Source organism: Gymnodraco acuticeps, unplaced genomic scaffold (assembly GCF_902827175.1).
Source record: "Gymnodraco acuticeps unplaced genomic scaffold, fGymAcu1.1, whole genome shotgun sequence".
NCBI lineage: Eukaryota > Metazoa > Chordata > Actinopteri > Perciformes > Bathydraconidae > Gymnodraco > Gymnodraco acuticeps.
This window is the reverse complement of record NW_022992149.1, coordinates 974,755-990,631: the sequence shown is the minus strand read 5'-3', so window position 1 is coordinate 990,631 and position 15,877 is coordinate 974,755. Positions and strand designations below refer to the sequence as shown.

Genomic DNA, 15,877 nt, shown 5'->3' with positions numbered 1-15,877 from the left:
TATACTGTACACTGACTGCTGGTATGCATTAACCATTGATTCATTGATCAATGAAAGACTAAATGATCACATGTATTTAAGCAATCTTTAAAGTAAACAAAAAAACTACATTTCAAAGATCAACAAATATATATTTTTGAGGAAATTGTAAAATAATATTCAAAACAGCACATTGTGCTCAGCTCGTAGTCTCGTTTATCTTCCCCTTGTGGACGCGCAGCAGCATCTGTGCCTTTAAGAGCATCTCTGACAGCATCCTCTTCTGTCACGGACGCGCACACAGCAGCTCAACATTTGAGAATACAGCTTAGCTTTCTGCATCCACATCCTCCTAGAGATACAATCATAACATCCCATAATTACATTTATCACCAAATATTTCTCCACTGGACATTGATGAATTTGCCTCAACGGTCGCCGTAGCGGTCCATCCGATCGTTATTGCTCTTATTTCCTTCCTTCCTTCCCGCATCCAAAGACAGATCTACGCTACAAGATGGCTGAGTTGAATTTGGGGAAGGGGCTGACCGCAGGGAAAGTGGCCAGCAACGTTCAGAAAAAACTGACGAGAGCCCAAGAAAAGGTAAGACGTGCTCACTAATGTGTAAATGTATAGGGAATTACAATGCAGGCCTACAAGCCGCGAAGCAGCAGTGCCGCATCCTCCACCGAGACGCAGTGTCGCATCACGACATCCTCATAGGAGCAGGGATGCTGTATTTGGGGATGGGGATATCCTCTTTAAACACATCGTTTCTGAACTCAATGTCATGCAGCGGGCACGTGCATATTGCAGCGAGATATACTATAACCCTGCTCATAATTTAGCACATAACTGGAAGGTTTCGGGCATTTTAAATCCCCCTTTGAGTATTTCATTGACAGCTTGTCACAGAGATGGTGGCTGCAGAAACACTGTCTTTCGTTTTTCTAGCAGTACGATGATGGGTATTACCCATGCTGCAATACGTTCTGTATAGATGGCAGATGTGAGGCCTAGTCAATGCGTTCATGCACCTGCGCGTTGTTTTCTGAATAAAGGGCAGGGGGCGCTATTCTATCATAATGCATCATTTGCTGTAGGGTTAAATAGAGACAGGCAGAGAGCAAACCGATAATGATGCCCCTGTAAACCCAGTGTGCGTTAACAATGTGTGAATGCCATTGAATTAACAACATGTGACTCGTGGGTATAAGGCATGCTTCTATACATGATATACTGACAATGTGACTTATTTCTGCTTACCTTTTAGAAGATTAAACAGTATTTGTTTATTGTGTGTTCCCATTGCTCGTTTAAACAATAAAAGAGACATTTATATTACAGTTGAAAACATTGAGAGATCAAGACAGGAAATCTGATGAATGTTTAGTATAAATTGCTAACCTTACCCTCAGTATTGTCATTAATGTTATCATGGGTTTGACTGACAGGTTCTTCAGAAGCTTGGCAAAGCTGATGAGACCAAAGATATTGCTTTTGAGGAAGAAGTGATCAACTTCAACAAACAATATGTGAGTACAGTCCAATGAATGGCACTTTTTAGTATGGAGCCATAATGTACATTTGCCTGGAAATCAATGAAGCTGCTGTCCAAATATCATTATTAATATTATACAAACTGAATTTAGCATTTGGTATAACAGGTTAGCATTTGCTGATTTTAAATGATGTACATAACCGTTTGAGAATGTGTCTCCTCACTGGGATGCTTTGTGTTCTGAGCCCCATGTTTTGTGTTTCACCCTAAGACTGAAGGCAGCAAACTGCAAAGGGACCTAAGGGCATACCTGGAAGCAGTAAAAGGTGACACACACAACCATGTACTTGCATGTACCGAGCTGTACATATAAACACACAATAGAAGAGGAACAAATTCACAGATGTTCCACTAATGTATGTGTATCTCCTCAGCCATGCACGAGTCCTCCAAAAACGTGCAGGGGTGTTTGGCTGACATGTATGAGCCGGAGTGGTACGGCAAGAAGGAGGTGGATTCCATTGCGGAGGTGAGAAACTCTTTTCATGGAGGTGTTTAATAAACAGAGATTGCCTGCATCTCTGAGAGTGTGAGGACACACTGATTTCCCTGTAGAGGTCACAGCCACTTTTCTTATTAAAGAATATCAGTTGATTGTGTGTGTGTGTGTGTGTGTGTGTGTGTGGCTCTCTAGCTTTTGCTTTGCAGAGACCATTTGTTCTCAGTGTGAGATTGTGTCCTCTTGGCAGAAAGAGCCAAATTATACATTAAAATCTCTTGTGATAAATGTTGAGTAGCTCTTTAGATTTTCCTTCGACGCTTTTACAATTGAAATGACTTTTGTGTTAATGGTTCTAATGCGACAAATCTCCCACGAGCTAGCTGCTACAAGATTCTGCAATCAGTAAAAAGGGTTTTAATGCTGTTCTTAATTTCGATAACGAACCATGAGCCAAGATTTGGCAACAGAGCTACTGGAATGTAATCAAAAATGGTGGACAAATACATCCAGGGGGGCATCATGCTGCCTTAAAACAAGCAATAACAGCCTGTTAATAAAAGAGCGACCCAATTGGTCCTCTTCAATCTCTCATTGTGTTTATGGTACAATTATGTCCATCCATGCTACAGGACTGCGATGTGCTGTGGACTGACTACCATCAGAAGTTGGTCGATCATGCCCTCATCTCCATGGATACCTACCTGGGCCAGTTCCCTGATATCAAGGTAAGCTGTGTGGTCCATAAATATTAACCCAATATTAGTGTTGAGAAACAAGTGCATGTTTGGAAGATGAAAACAGACGGTTCCTTGCAGGGGAAGACACGTAACACCACTATGTGCTCTCCTCTTTTCTGCTCAGTCACGTATAGCTAAGAGGGACAGGAAGCTGGTGGATTACGACAGTGCCAGGCACAACTATGCTACCACACACAAGACCAAGAAAAAGGACGGGGGCATTAAAATCACCAAGGTAAAACTCATTTTAAAACCTGGCACTATGTGCAATTTTCATAAATATAAATATCACTTTTTCCATGATGTTTTCTTGGTTTTTCTTCCAGCCGTCGTCCTTGTTGGAGAGGGCCACTCCAGGTTGGGCTCAGGGTATCTTGTCTGCACACAATGTTGCCCAGAGCAGTCTGTCCAGGAGCCAGGTACACAACAATCTTACTGCACTTTCATTACTTTCTATTCCTGCCATTTGTCATATATGTATGAAGGTAACATAAAAATGCGATAACAACTTGAAACAAACCATGTTGAAGAATAGTGGATGTCAGGGAATGCTACACACACAAACATATACAGTGGTATGTAACTGTGTGTGTTTGTTTGTTTCAGGCTGAAGAAGAGTTGGATAGAGCCCAGAAGGTGTTTGAGGAGATTAATATTGACTTGCAAGAGGAATTACCTTCACTCTGGAACAGGTGCGTACGTGTGTGTGAGTGTCTGGAGAAATTGATTCTCCCGCTGTTGGATGGACGCCGTAATTACATTTCACTTACATCCATGTTACATTGCTTACCGTTACACGCCATTAAACTAAGTCAAGACAATCATGCAATCAATACTGACTTTCTCCCTTTCTTCTTCTCCATTTTTAGTCGTGTCGGGTTTTATGTCAGCACCTTTCAGAGTTTGTCTGGTTTTGAGGAGAAGTTTCACAAGGAAATTGGCCGGGTGAGTCGTGTGTATAGACCTCTGCTAATGCTGCATTTAGATCAACACTGGGAAACACACATTGACTTGATACGCCAGATAACAGTTGATGAAGAATGTCAACAGTGCACTATTAAATTACATCAGGAATTGAATCTAAAAAAAACATATTGCAGACATTGGGTTTTAACTGAATGCAGAGAGATTATTTTCTGTAGCAAGAGGAGAGAGAGTCTTAAATGTTTTCCATCTGAATTTGGACATGATGATGCAAACAAGCTGTGGCAGACCTTCACACGTTGCCGAATCTATATGATATTACAGAGCCAGAAGAACAGAAAACACATTGTCATGATTTTTCTCAAAGAATGTGCATTGATCGTGCCACAAACGTGTAGGACGATGATGATGTAATGTAGGTATTGTTATATCTAACCCATCGTCTTTCCCCCTCTACAGTTGGATCAGGATTTGCATGACGTCTTGGATACTTTGGAGGATAGAGGCACAGAGGCAGCAAGCAGGTTGGTTCCTTAAACATCCAAAATAGCAATTCTGAAGAGATTCACAAAATAAAGCAGCAAGATATATTTTCAGCATATAGGTATTCAATGTAATCTATGAATATCAGCACATGCTCAGGTAACAGTGATGCTATTCAGTACTCAGAAGTACTGAGATATTTTGTAAATATCGCACTACGGTGAAAACCCAGTTACATTTGGGCAATTCCAAAATATCCCTAGTCTGCCTAAACACATGTGTTTGTGTGAAACGCTGAGCCTCATCGGTCAATCACTGACCGGTCAGTCATCAGCCACCAAAGAAAATACTTGCTTGGTTGCATATTTATGGCACCTTCTAGAAATGGGCAAATATCTTTTCAGAAATGTACGCAAATATTTAAACTTCTTGAGAGCACACAATTCATCGTGCCTTATGAATACACTGTGCTGCATTGGAAGTTGAATCAGCAGTGAATTAAGCGGTTATGTTATTTCTAACAATCACATACAAAACATATGGATCAAAACATCATTCTTAAAAACATGTTAAGCTACAGGAATACACAAACAATGAGGCATGCATTAACCTGGAGCCATCCCTGAACCCCCCTTTCAGAAAGACAGAATCCCGCGGCGCCTCATCGTCAGGAACAAATAGGAGGTAACCTACAGCCACTGTGGTAACCATGGTGACACAACTGTTGTCTGTCTGTCCGATTGACCTGTCTGTCCAGCTGTCTGTCTGTCAGTCAGTCTGCAGGTCTGCAGGTTTGGAGGAGAAGTAGTGCTTCGTTGTGACGTGAATTCACAGAAACACAGATGGTAGAGCTGTGCACCCAGATATAAGAGTTGAGCAAAACTGCATGTTAAACGCTGCACCTGGCAACACTGTTACGCAACAATACAACTCTAATACCCAAGGTACTGAGTAGTAATATACATGGCTGGGTGAACACACTAGGCGGCCAGATGACCTACAGTAAATCAGTTTCTGGGTCCCAAGTCTAAACCCTCTGTTTCACTTCCTCTGTTATTTCTTAATGAAGCTGCTAATAACAAACCACGAGACTAAGTTGTACCCTCTTGAGTGTTTACCTCCTGCGATTTGAACAGTCCGATATACAGAATTGCCTGGTCTAGCATTACATTTTAGGTTTTTCAACTCTTATTTTCTGGGGCTGTTTTGCCAGCTTTAGAATATATCAATATCACAGTGAATGCTTCTAACACTGAGCGCTTGTGAGGATTTCCTCGAAGCACCGACAAAGCCTGCTTGCATGGGATGGAGGGAGGAAACGAGAGGACGGAAGACTCACTTTTTGCATGAAAGCTCTTGCAACAACAGCTTTTGTTCAGACCCTTGCACAGCATGCATCGTCACTTCTCAAGTTGTGGTAGCTTTTAGCGGCATCTTTGCTCGACCTTTCTCTCACAGCGTTTGCCCTCCTTGTTACTTTCTCTGTAATCTGTCTGTCTTTTCTATCTCTCTCATTTACTCAGTGCGAGTGGGAAAGAAGCAGCTAACCACAGTCTCAGGCCAGGAGGACCGCCGCCAATCCCCAAATCCCCATCCAAGGTAAACAAACTTCAACAAACAGATTGAGGCTGTCTCTTTGTTCGGCATTGTTTCTGAATAATTTTCTTAACACAGGTGTGGGATGCTTTTAATGTAGGAGATTTGTATACAACCAGTTACTTCTGTGCTCTTCCTGCAATGATGACAAATGAACATGTTTGTCTTCTGAGTTTGAGATTTTTAAATCTAATTTTGGAAAACAACAAACACACTCCAGCATACTGTCTAATAATTTAGAAACATTAAACAACATCATTCTAATACATTTTGATTCACTTCCCTCCCCTGAGCAACTGTGACTCTTGAAATAGATGTGATGCATTTTCTTCCGGTGTAAAAAGCACAACTTTAAAATAAATACGTTGAAATATCTTAAACCATCCTAAAATGCAGACCGAATTTGAGCCCCTCTCTCTCTCTCTGTTTCAGCTGAGGCCTGCAATGCCTCCTCCCCCCAAGGTGACCCCCTGTAAGGAGTTGAAAACAGAGAACATCATCAGCATGTTTGATGCTGCAGCGGCTCCTGATATCAGCGTCACCTCCCCTACAGAGGTGAGTGAGCGGCTGCTGTCTACAAACAGACAGCCTTTTAACTTGTAACTCTACGGCACAGGTCAGAGTCTGGCCCTCCTTCTACGTCTGCTATTCTATCTGATTCTATTCTATTCTTTTTGCTTCCATTTAATTGGGTGGTAACTATTATATTCTACTATCCTATTATATACTGTCCTACTTTATTTGTATTCTATTCTATTCTACCATTATATACTATCTTACCATATTCTATAATTTTCTATTATATTCCATACTATTCAATTCAAGTATATTATTTTCTATTCTATTCTTTACAACCATATTCTATTTAGTAATTTTCTCTTTTTCTATCATTGATCTATTCTCTTCTATGTGATCCAATCCTTATCTATTCTATTTTATACTTTTCTATTCCATTACTATCTATTCTATTATTTTCTATTCTATTCTATACCATACTGTTTTTTATCCTACCATACTCTATACTTTACCATTCCATAATATTACTCATATTCTATTCAATGCTATGATTTTATTTTCTATTCTATTCTATCCAACCATTTTCTCTTTTTCTATCATCGTTCTATTATCTTCTATTCTATCCTTTTCAATTCTATTCTATACCATACTGTTTTACTACTTTACTATTCCATTATATTACTTCTATTCTAATCTATTCTAATTTATTATTTTCTAATCTATTCCAATCTATTCTATTCCATCCTATTTGATTCTGCTTTGCCATCTCGTGTGCCTGTCCCTTGACCCTCTGTGCGCTCAGTTAGCCAATGAGCCCTCGTGTTCCTGTTGTTATCAGTGTGACAGTCCTGCAGCGAGCAGCCTGCTGGAGATGGACCCGGACTCTTTCAGTGCAACAACCAAAGCCTCCACGGTCACACAGGTGGATCATTTACAGCATGCACATATAGGTTGTAGAGACCCTCCTCTGCAAGAAAAGCCAAGCTTCACAAGAGATTTTATTTTGTATTCAGAAATGTTTTAAAGTCATTGTTTTATTGATATATAGAGCATTGATGATAACGTTTTCTTTTAGCCAACAACATTTCCAGTTGCGGTGCAATGTTTGACTTTAAATATATTGAAACTAGCTTGATTAGACTGGATACATATTTAAAATCACTTAGTAAGCTTGGCATAGTTTGAGGTGTTGCTGGCTTTCTAATTGACTAAACAAGAGGTAGAGGTTGGCATGACGATCTGTAGAAACCTGCTTTTAGTGACCACTTCTTCCTGCTTCAGCTCTATCCACAGACCAGTCATGGCATGAAGACTACAGCCCTGCTCTGCTCTTACTTCTCTCTCTTCCAAACTGCACTGTGGGTTTAGATACTGGAAGGACATGCGTTTAGCATACAGATGGGAAGCAAATAGTTGCTTACAATACTTAGAAAGTCAGATAAAGAAGTACACTTTGTGTTATTTTACCTAAGATATGTTCAGCTGTTGTTTGATCCAGGTATGGTTTTCTTTAAGCATTATTATACCTGATAGATGAATGGTTTGTGGCCTACTGTGTTCCATGACCCCATCAGTAGTTAACAGAGCAAAGTGGCCCTAGCCAGAGCAGAACGTCCTGGAGATAGATAGATGACAAAGTCTGGATCTTTTGTGGTTGTGATATTTCTGTATGTAGTGAAGTGATTCATTAGATTTACAGCATTAAAGCACTAACATAAACACATGTATCATTCACAATTGAGCTGTTATTGTTCAAGTGTTCTTGCATAGAGTGCATAGAGTTCAGTAAGCAACCTCTAACTAAAACGTTCAAGGCTGTCACATGACAATGACAAAAAAGGGGTTTTGTGTTGACTCTTTGACATTTTCATTTGCAACAGCTAATTTAAACAATAAATTAGACTGCAAAGGTTAATGCATTTTCTCCCACATTTTACTCACTCTGTGGGTGGCATGTCCAACAAGCATATGACAGTGGCCCTTCTTTGCATTTATTACTTATTAAACAGATTCTCTTCTTTCCTGTTCTGCTGGAGATCTGTTGCTATGGGCTTGTAGCTTTGGAGCATGGGTATTGCAACTAGAATGTCTACTTTAAAACCACAAGCAAACACAATTTAGTTATTCATTTGTTGCATCTTCTGTTTTTTCAAAGCCTGCAAACTGGGACTCATGGGTAAGCATATCATCCTCATCCTACTTGTGTTCTTAATGTGCAAAATATATAATAATCATTATGATCATCATCTTCATCAGCATACTCTCATTTGATTTCATACTACCATTCATTTGTTTGTCCTTGCTTACATTTACTACTAATGTAGCCATTATACAAGCCCCATGGTCCCTGTGCTGGCTGGCACGGGCACAACATGCTTAGCAGGGACTTCTATAATGGCGACTACTCTATAGAAAGAAGCTTTTCCTGAATGTATCTCTATCATTTGTCCGTCCCGAATCTGTCTGTGCGTCATCTTTGTGTCTGCAGTGCTTTGATGTGATAACACTAAACACTGAAGTGATTGTTGTACAGCACAAAAAGAACCTGGGAATGAGCTCGGGTCAATTCAGTTTCAAATTGACATTTTACACTGTTATATTCAGTATATTTAATATATGAAATTAAACACAAATGGTGTGTGATGTGCAATCCTCTTTTAAGAGCTCTCGCTTTCACATTACTATAGGTTTGGAAGGCACAGTATGTAAACAGAATACAATATGTATTGTGAGACACCACTGATAAAAGATCACACAAATCACACACACTTAGCATAAATGTAATTGTACATTTCAAAACTCTTTGTGAAATGATTTGTAACTGAATCAACCTCCTTTCTTTCTGTTTCCCCTCCTTCCTGTGTGTTTACATGTCGCAGTACATGTACAGCCTTTACATGATAGCTCCATGCTCCATGTGACACACAGGGAACAGTTTTGTTCTGAAAGTTGAGTGAAGTTGCCCAAGTTCTCACTGGATCGTTTCATGGAAATGAGACTGGTAAACTCATAAGGGCTAGTGGGCAACTTCACAAAGCCTGGTGACATTCCGACCATTAACTAACCTTTCCGTTCATCCCTATTCCTGTAAGAGAGACGTGTCTCAACAAACATACAACTCTGCTGTATCAGAGCTTGAGGCAAAGCCGTGATAGCTCAGAAAGGAACGACACTTCTACTCTTACAAAGCTTCCTTCCTCTTTCTCCATCTGAACATAGCCGTGGGAATAAAACCTGCAAACTACACGCAGAAGATCCGACATCTATTTTCTGATGGGAAAAGGCTGACAGTGGTTGCGTTTCTGCCTTCTGCTGCCACCCTTCCTTATCTTCATCTGTCTTTTTTTTTTAACCTGAACCTTCTCTGTAAAGGTTTATCCTACATCATTATTCTTGGGTCTCATGATGATGATGATGATGGTGATGATGATCACTTTCTGCTGAACTCCTCCCATCAATGTCAATTAGCATCTTTCATGGCCTGGTTCTAAAATATCAACCTAAATAATGCTTCATGCCATCTCCCTGATCCGTGTCCATGTTTACATCTTTGAAAAGGCCATTCTACTGGTTTACTAGGTTTTTGCTCTTTAACTAATCAGCCATTACCTACAGCCTACAACATTACCTGACAACCATTTTCAAAACAGTGGTGCTTTGAGTGAAATGCTTACACCATGCTAACATACTAACAATAAAAATGCTACCATGCTGATGTTTAATGCTTACCATGTTCACTGCCTAGAAAAATGATTAGTTAATGGGCTAAAGCACACAAAATCACCAGTATGGTCCTTTAAGGTTTAAGCTACTTTACATTTTGAATTCCTTATCTGTCCTTATAAAAACTCAACATTAAGGGTGCGTGTCCATATAGTGTTTTTTTTCTTCCTGTAGAAAAGTGCTTTTGGTGTTGGGTTGTGTGGGTTTCCTTTTTCTAGAAAACTATTTTGACAACATATCGGCATTGTTGCTGGTGTTGTATGATAGATTAGCATTTCCCCTTTGCATTTTATTTAATCTTTTTATTTTTTCACCATGCGCAACAATCGGATGTATTACATGTTTAGTTGTCTGAAAAGAAGGAGTGACAACACCTGCAGCGCTTTTAGTCTAAGTGGTTCCATACGCTTTCTCCTCTTTGGGAACAATTAGCAAAAGATACTGGCGCTCAAAAAAGCACTATATTGATACTTAGCCTATATGCACCCCTTTATCATCCCTTTAATATCTCTGTCAATTTCCTAATCTATTGTCGATCAAAAATATCCCTTAACCCATTTTGTAACTCTGGCCCTACCCTTTTTTCTTGTATTGCTTATTTCCAATCCTTTTATCGTTTGAAATGCTAAACCCTTAAATCTGGCCTTCAATCTCCCGTATACCTTGCCTTTCCGTCCCTTAAAATGTCTTCAACCATTTGGTTAAATATCTCTTTTGACCTCTGCCCCCTTGAAACCTGACCCTTGCCCCTCAGCATGAGGAGAGTGATGCCCAGGAAGAGTACATCGAGCCGCACTATGACCCAGTCATTGCTGCTGTAAATGCCTGGGGGGATGATGGCGCGCAGCCTGTCCGCTATGACCCCATAGCAGCTGCCCAAGACGGCTGGGGGGACGACGGAACAGTTCCAGTTCGCATTGACCCCGTGGCTCCGGTTGAGGAGGTAGGGGGGGATGAGGCTAATAACTATCCTGAGGCTGAAGCCCAGGAGGACTGGGGCGACGACGGTGGCCCCACAGAGGAGGTGGCCCCCCTGGTGGAGGTGACCCCCCCGGTGGAGGTGACCCCCCTGGAGGAGGTGGCCCCCCCGGCGGAGGTGGCCCCCCCGGAAACACCGGCAGCTGAGTCTCCCATTGACGCGGCTGAGGAAGAAGCCACACCTGCTGCTGCTGCAGTGGATGATGAAGAGGGTCAGGTAACCGGAGAGAGAAAAATGGAGAGATGCATCCGGACGAAAAATTGTGGATGCATCGATTTTTGGAGTAGGAGGTTTGAGCATGGGGTGCTGGAAAGAAACAGATAGTAGATATATACATTGTGGATGAAAGATGGAGAAATCTTGAGATAGAAAATATTAGAATGCATCTGGAACAGCAGCATGGATGCATTAACTGTGACAAAGGGCAAGTTGGAAATGATTTGCTGAGGGAAAGAGATGAGTGTTGACATCTGCTTCTCAATACACACAACTAATCCCAGTCACTGCTTATCACTAATCCACGCACATAGTACTCTGGGCAAACACTTTAACTATACTGAAACTCTGCATTAGTATCCAAGCTTAGCGTCTATTCAACATACTTGCTTGTATTAGTCAGGACCTTGCTGTTTAGGCTGTGTGGCCTGTCCTTTCTGTCTGTCGTTGTCTTGTCTGTCTGTTCTGCTTTCTTCCATTCTTTCCTCCTCCTTGTTTCAATATGTCACCTGTCTCATTCTCTGGTATTGTCTTTGTCTCTCTGCTCCCAGGGTGAATCTGCAGCAGCTGCTGCAGCACCACCAGAGGAGGAAGCCCCGGCAGAGGAGGTATGTAAAGTGGAACTACTGTAACATTCAATACCTGTTTCAATGTGTTTTTATTGCAAAATTACAGATATCATTATAATTATGTAGCATTGGATGTCAATCATATTGTTACATTATATATTGTTATATTACAAATTGTACACCCATTCATACACAACCACTCATCTCATCCATTATTTTTGCATTTATTATTGGAAAAAATAACTGTACTGGAAATGTTGTGACATCAGATTACATTTAATTGAAACCATTATTTATGTTATGCTTTTTCCAGTACATTTAAACCTCAAACCTTTTCTGAAATTATCCTGTTTCCAGTAGTTTCAACTTACAGACCTTTTTTTTTTAGAACATTCTGCTGCTATATTCTTGTGAAATCATGGAGGGATATTATGTCTCCTCAAAAGATGAACACGTTTTCAGTGTGCACTACATGTCAGTTAATAAGCCCTCTGTTTTTCTAGACGCCTGAAGTAGCGGCACCATCAACAGAAGTTGCATCAGAGCCCGAAGACATTCCACCTGGCTTTTTGTTCAAGGTAAAAAAGGATACAATATTGAAAAAATCTCAATAGTGCCGAACATTAACTTAACCCAAAAATATCTTTTATATATACAGAATATATGGATTTCATTAATGCTAGTATTTATGTGATATAGCTCCTGGTGATGCATGATTACGCTGCCAACGACACAGACGAACTGGAGATGAAGACTGGTAATGTGGTGCTGGTTATCTCCTTTGAAAACCCTGACGAACAGGTACAAACACACACACACACACACACACACACACACACACACACACACACACACACACACACACACACACACACACACACACACACACACACACACACACACACACACACACACACACACACACACACACACACACACACACACTTATCTTAACCTTAACCATAACCAACACATGCCTAACCCTTACCCTTAACATTACCCTTACCCTTACCCTAACCCTAATCCTAAACCTAACCAAGTCTTCACCCTAAAATTAATGGGGACCTCCAATGTGTCCCCATAAGGGAGGCGAGTCCCCACACTTGACTGTGTAAACAGGTATAGTAATGCTAGGCCACACACACACACACACACACACACACACACACACACACACACACACACACACACACACACACACACACACACACACACACACACACACACACAGTTGTGTACATTCATTCATGATGTGTGTGTTTTAAGGATGATGGGTGGCTGATGGGAATGAAGGAGGACGACTGGAAGCAGAACAAAGAAAATGCCGCTAAAGGAGTATTCCCTGAGAACTTCACCCAGAGGCTGTGAAGAAGGAGGACAGGACGTCATTCCAGCTTCCTTTTCATATCTCTCTTTCTCTTGCCTCGATCTTTCCTATCCTTTCTTGCCCCAATATTACCTTTCCTAGGACTTTGGCCATAGAAGCAGAGCTGTCACAGCCCTGGCTGAAATCGTGCATTTCTAAGGTCTGCTACACTGTGCTAAAAGTGGATCTTGGCATTTCTGTGGATTTCTGCCAAAATGACAGTTACAGAAGTGGCCATTTCACTGGTTCCCCTCTTTGTTGTCTTGCTTCTGCTACACCACACCGGCGGAATTGATTCGAGAATCCCGATCACGTAAGATAGATGCAGGGATTGTTGCCTCTGCAATGGCTACTGCTGCAATTGCCGCATGTCGTTTTATTCTTAGTCATGTCTCATCATTAACTTTCCGAGGCCTATTTCCCCAACACAACAGAGAAAATGTCTTTTGAGCTTTTGTTCATCTGATACTGAGAGAATAGTGTAAAATGATGAAGTCAACGCCAAGTGTAGCAAAGTATCCCTTAGAGTGACAAATGTAGTTATTGTAGTTGTAAGCCAGGCTGACAGAAAGTTGAGCTGAGTCCTGTTTAGAAACATTCCCCAAGGAGAGTAACACATTGAAAAGTAAAAACATATCCTAGCTGGCAATTTCCCCTAAATTGTTCTAAGTGACAACATTTGCAATCTCATGAACAGCAGGGACTGCATTTAGCCGCTCATTAATGAGAGTGGGTTGTTGAAACACATTTCTATTTTTGGCAATGGCATGTTTTAGCCACATGTGTAGCCATCAATTGTCGTTTATTTCTCTTACACATGTCCATGTGCTACATGCAGCAGGCTGGTAAACATCTAAGATGCCAGTATTTCTTGTTTAATGATCCACAATCCCTCTAATTAGTCCTGGGGCTCTGCTGCTGTCACGATGCCTGTTGGACACATTCAGCCCTTGTTTTATTCCTAATTTAATTATCTACCCGTGAAACATTAGAACATGGGCCTTGTTGTTGTCTTGGTTTAGATCGAATAGTGATAGATTATAAACCTATTGTTCAAATCCAAACCAATGCATTTAACTGGCATCACTCTACTTAAAGACAGCAGGAATTCAATATAAAATGCTTTAAAATTCCAACAAAAATACTTTTTACAGAGCCCTATAGAGTAGGAAAAAAAAACTGTTTCCATCTTTGACAGACATGTTTTTGAATCCTTGTTGTTTGAACTTGTGTGAAGTTGTGTTGAGTGGGCATGTAAACAAATCTTTTCAAGGATTTCTTTTTCACAAGGGATTCCAAATATGCATTAGCCTGGCTCGCCGAAAAGCTGGACAAAAAAACGACAAAAAAAAGACGCTGCTACTGGTAGTATAATAGTAAGGCAGATATGGTCCACCTTAAAGCTAATCAAATATATATAAACTGAGCCAGCCTCATTTGAAAAATGTGCCGAAAACAAATCCTTCCATTTGCATTGAGACACCCTAACTCAAATGCAGATGATTCAGAATATGCACCAGAGCAACTTCTTTTATTTTTGTATGCTACCAAGCAATGATTACATATAGCCTAATATATATGTCAACATAATTGCCAACTTACTGTAGGATGTTATGGAGTGTTTTGTACTTCTGTCAGGTTTACTGCTCTCAACATAGCCGCTTACTGTAGGTCATCGAAACTATCTCACATGCATCCAGTCACTGACTCAGAAGAGATGCACATTGCTCATGATGTTGTTAATAAGTGTGCGAGAAAATGGTTGTGTGCGGTTGTATGTGTGTGTTTACGGGTTGTTTGAAAACATCAATTCTTTATCTATAGGCTATTGTTATTGAACGATATCACCACCAGGGAATGAGGGAGTTCGTTTTACAGAAGTTTTGGAACAACCCAAACGTATTTGGGTCTTTTTCCAATGGCTGGTATTATGGTTCCAGGTGTTATTGTGCATTTGTTGTGTATAAGTGTAATTTTGCCAAGCTGTGATGACAGATACATATTCTATAAAGACATTCATATCTGTATGTGAGTTACTGTGAGCATGCTGAATTCCCATGTGTTGTTGTGTGAACACCCTTAATTTAAGACGATGATACTTTGGTCACTTTTGAGGGAGCTGAAACAGGCAATTTCTTTATTTTGTATTATTTATTTTGTTATTCTAAATAGAGGGAGGGTGGGTGGTTATATATAATGTGTGTTCTTCCACCGTTCCCTCTCAAATCAGTCCTGATTATAATTGCCTGTGATCCATCAGCCTTGCCTCAAAATGTCTCCAGGGTATCGTGGTCCAAACAGACCTAAACATGATTACATGGAGACAGGACACAGAGAACATCTACAAACCACCAGACTCAGGTGGACACATTTTTGTAATGGTTTTCAGTATTTAAACAACTTAAGATGTGCATGATTTTTTCATGTGTATTTGAAGAAGCCTCACATGTGAGAACATCACCCGCACATTTAGGTTAACCACTTTCATATTTTTTATTTTTAAACATATGTAATTTGGTGAGCGTTTCATCTGGGTCTGGTTCTCTATTGTCTGTATGGATAATGAAGTGTCCTGTGATGAGATATGGGATTTGACAAAAAGTTTCCTGTACCTAACTGACCAATAATAATAAAGATTACATAGAATCTACTTGTTCTACTTTCAGAAGGTTTTTGCTCGCTGTTCCAATTGTCAGTTTATCTTAGGAAGGTTTCTAACGGATGTCAGTGCAGACGGATTCTCTTGAAGCCTCGTCGTCTTTTCCTAAGTCCTTTTGAATGATCC

General features: G+C 40.5%; 1 protein-coding gene across 4 annotated transcripts; it reads left to right on the top strand.

The window, feature by feature from the left end:
- Positions 1–224: 224 nt before the first annotated feature.
- On the top strand, positions 225–15,742 carry LOC117538388 (myc box-dependent-interacting protein 1). Of its 4 annotated transcripts, XM_034204035.1 has the most exons (20): positions 227–583; positions 1,435–1,515; positions 1,753–1,807; positions 1,916–2,010; positions 2,613–2,708; positions 2,845–2,955; positions 3,047–3,139; positions 3,327–3,412; positions 3,590–3,665; positions 4,104–4,168; positions 4,767–4,811; positions 5,651–5,726; positions 6,156–6,278; positions 7,078–7,161; positions 8,395–8,415; positions 10,717–11,157; positions 11,709–11,765; positions 12,230–12,304; positions 12,426–12,527; positions 12,993–15,742. In XM_034204035.1, exons 1-20 carry the CDS (start codon positions 497–499, stop codon positions 13,092–13,094), a joined length of 1,971 nt encoding a protein of 656 aa, XP_034059926.1. In that variant the 5' UTR covers positions 227–496; the 3' UTR covers positions 13,095–15,742. The 4 variants fall into 4 exon arrangements, with proteins under 4 accessions (XP_034059927.1, XP_034059926.1, XP_034059928.1 ...); XM_034204036.1 differs by lacking the exon at positions 4,767–4,811 and having other exon boundaries at positions 225–583; XM_034204037.1 differs by lacking the exon at positions 7,078–7,161.
- The last annotated feature ends 135 nt before the right edge of the window (positions 15,743–15,877 follow it).

What these genes read in the sequence shown, in the direction of transcription:
- LOC117538388 (XM_034204035.1), top strand. Translation starts at nt 497, where the DNA reads ATGGCTGAGTTGAATTTGGGGAAGGGGCTGACCGCAGGGAAAGTGGCC. An exon ending in ATACCTGGAAGCAGTAAAAG is followed by an intron (nt 1,808 to 1,915) that starts GTGACACACACA and finishes GTATCTCCTCAG; the next exon opens with CCATGCACGAGTCCTCCAAA. An exon ending in TTCACAAGGAAATTGGCCGG is followed by an intron (nt 3,666 to 4,103) that starts GTGAGTCGTGTG and finishes CCCCCTCTACAG; the next exon opens with TTGGATCAGGATTTGCATGA.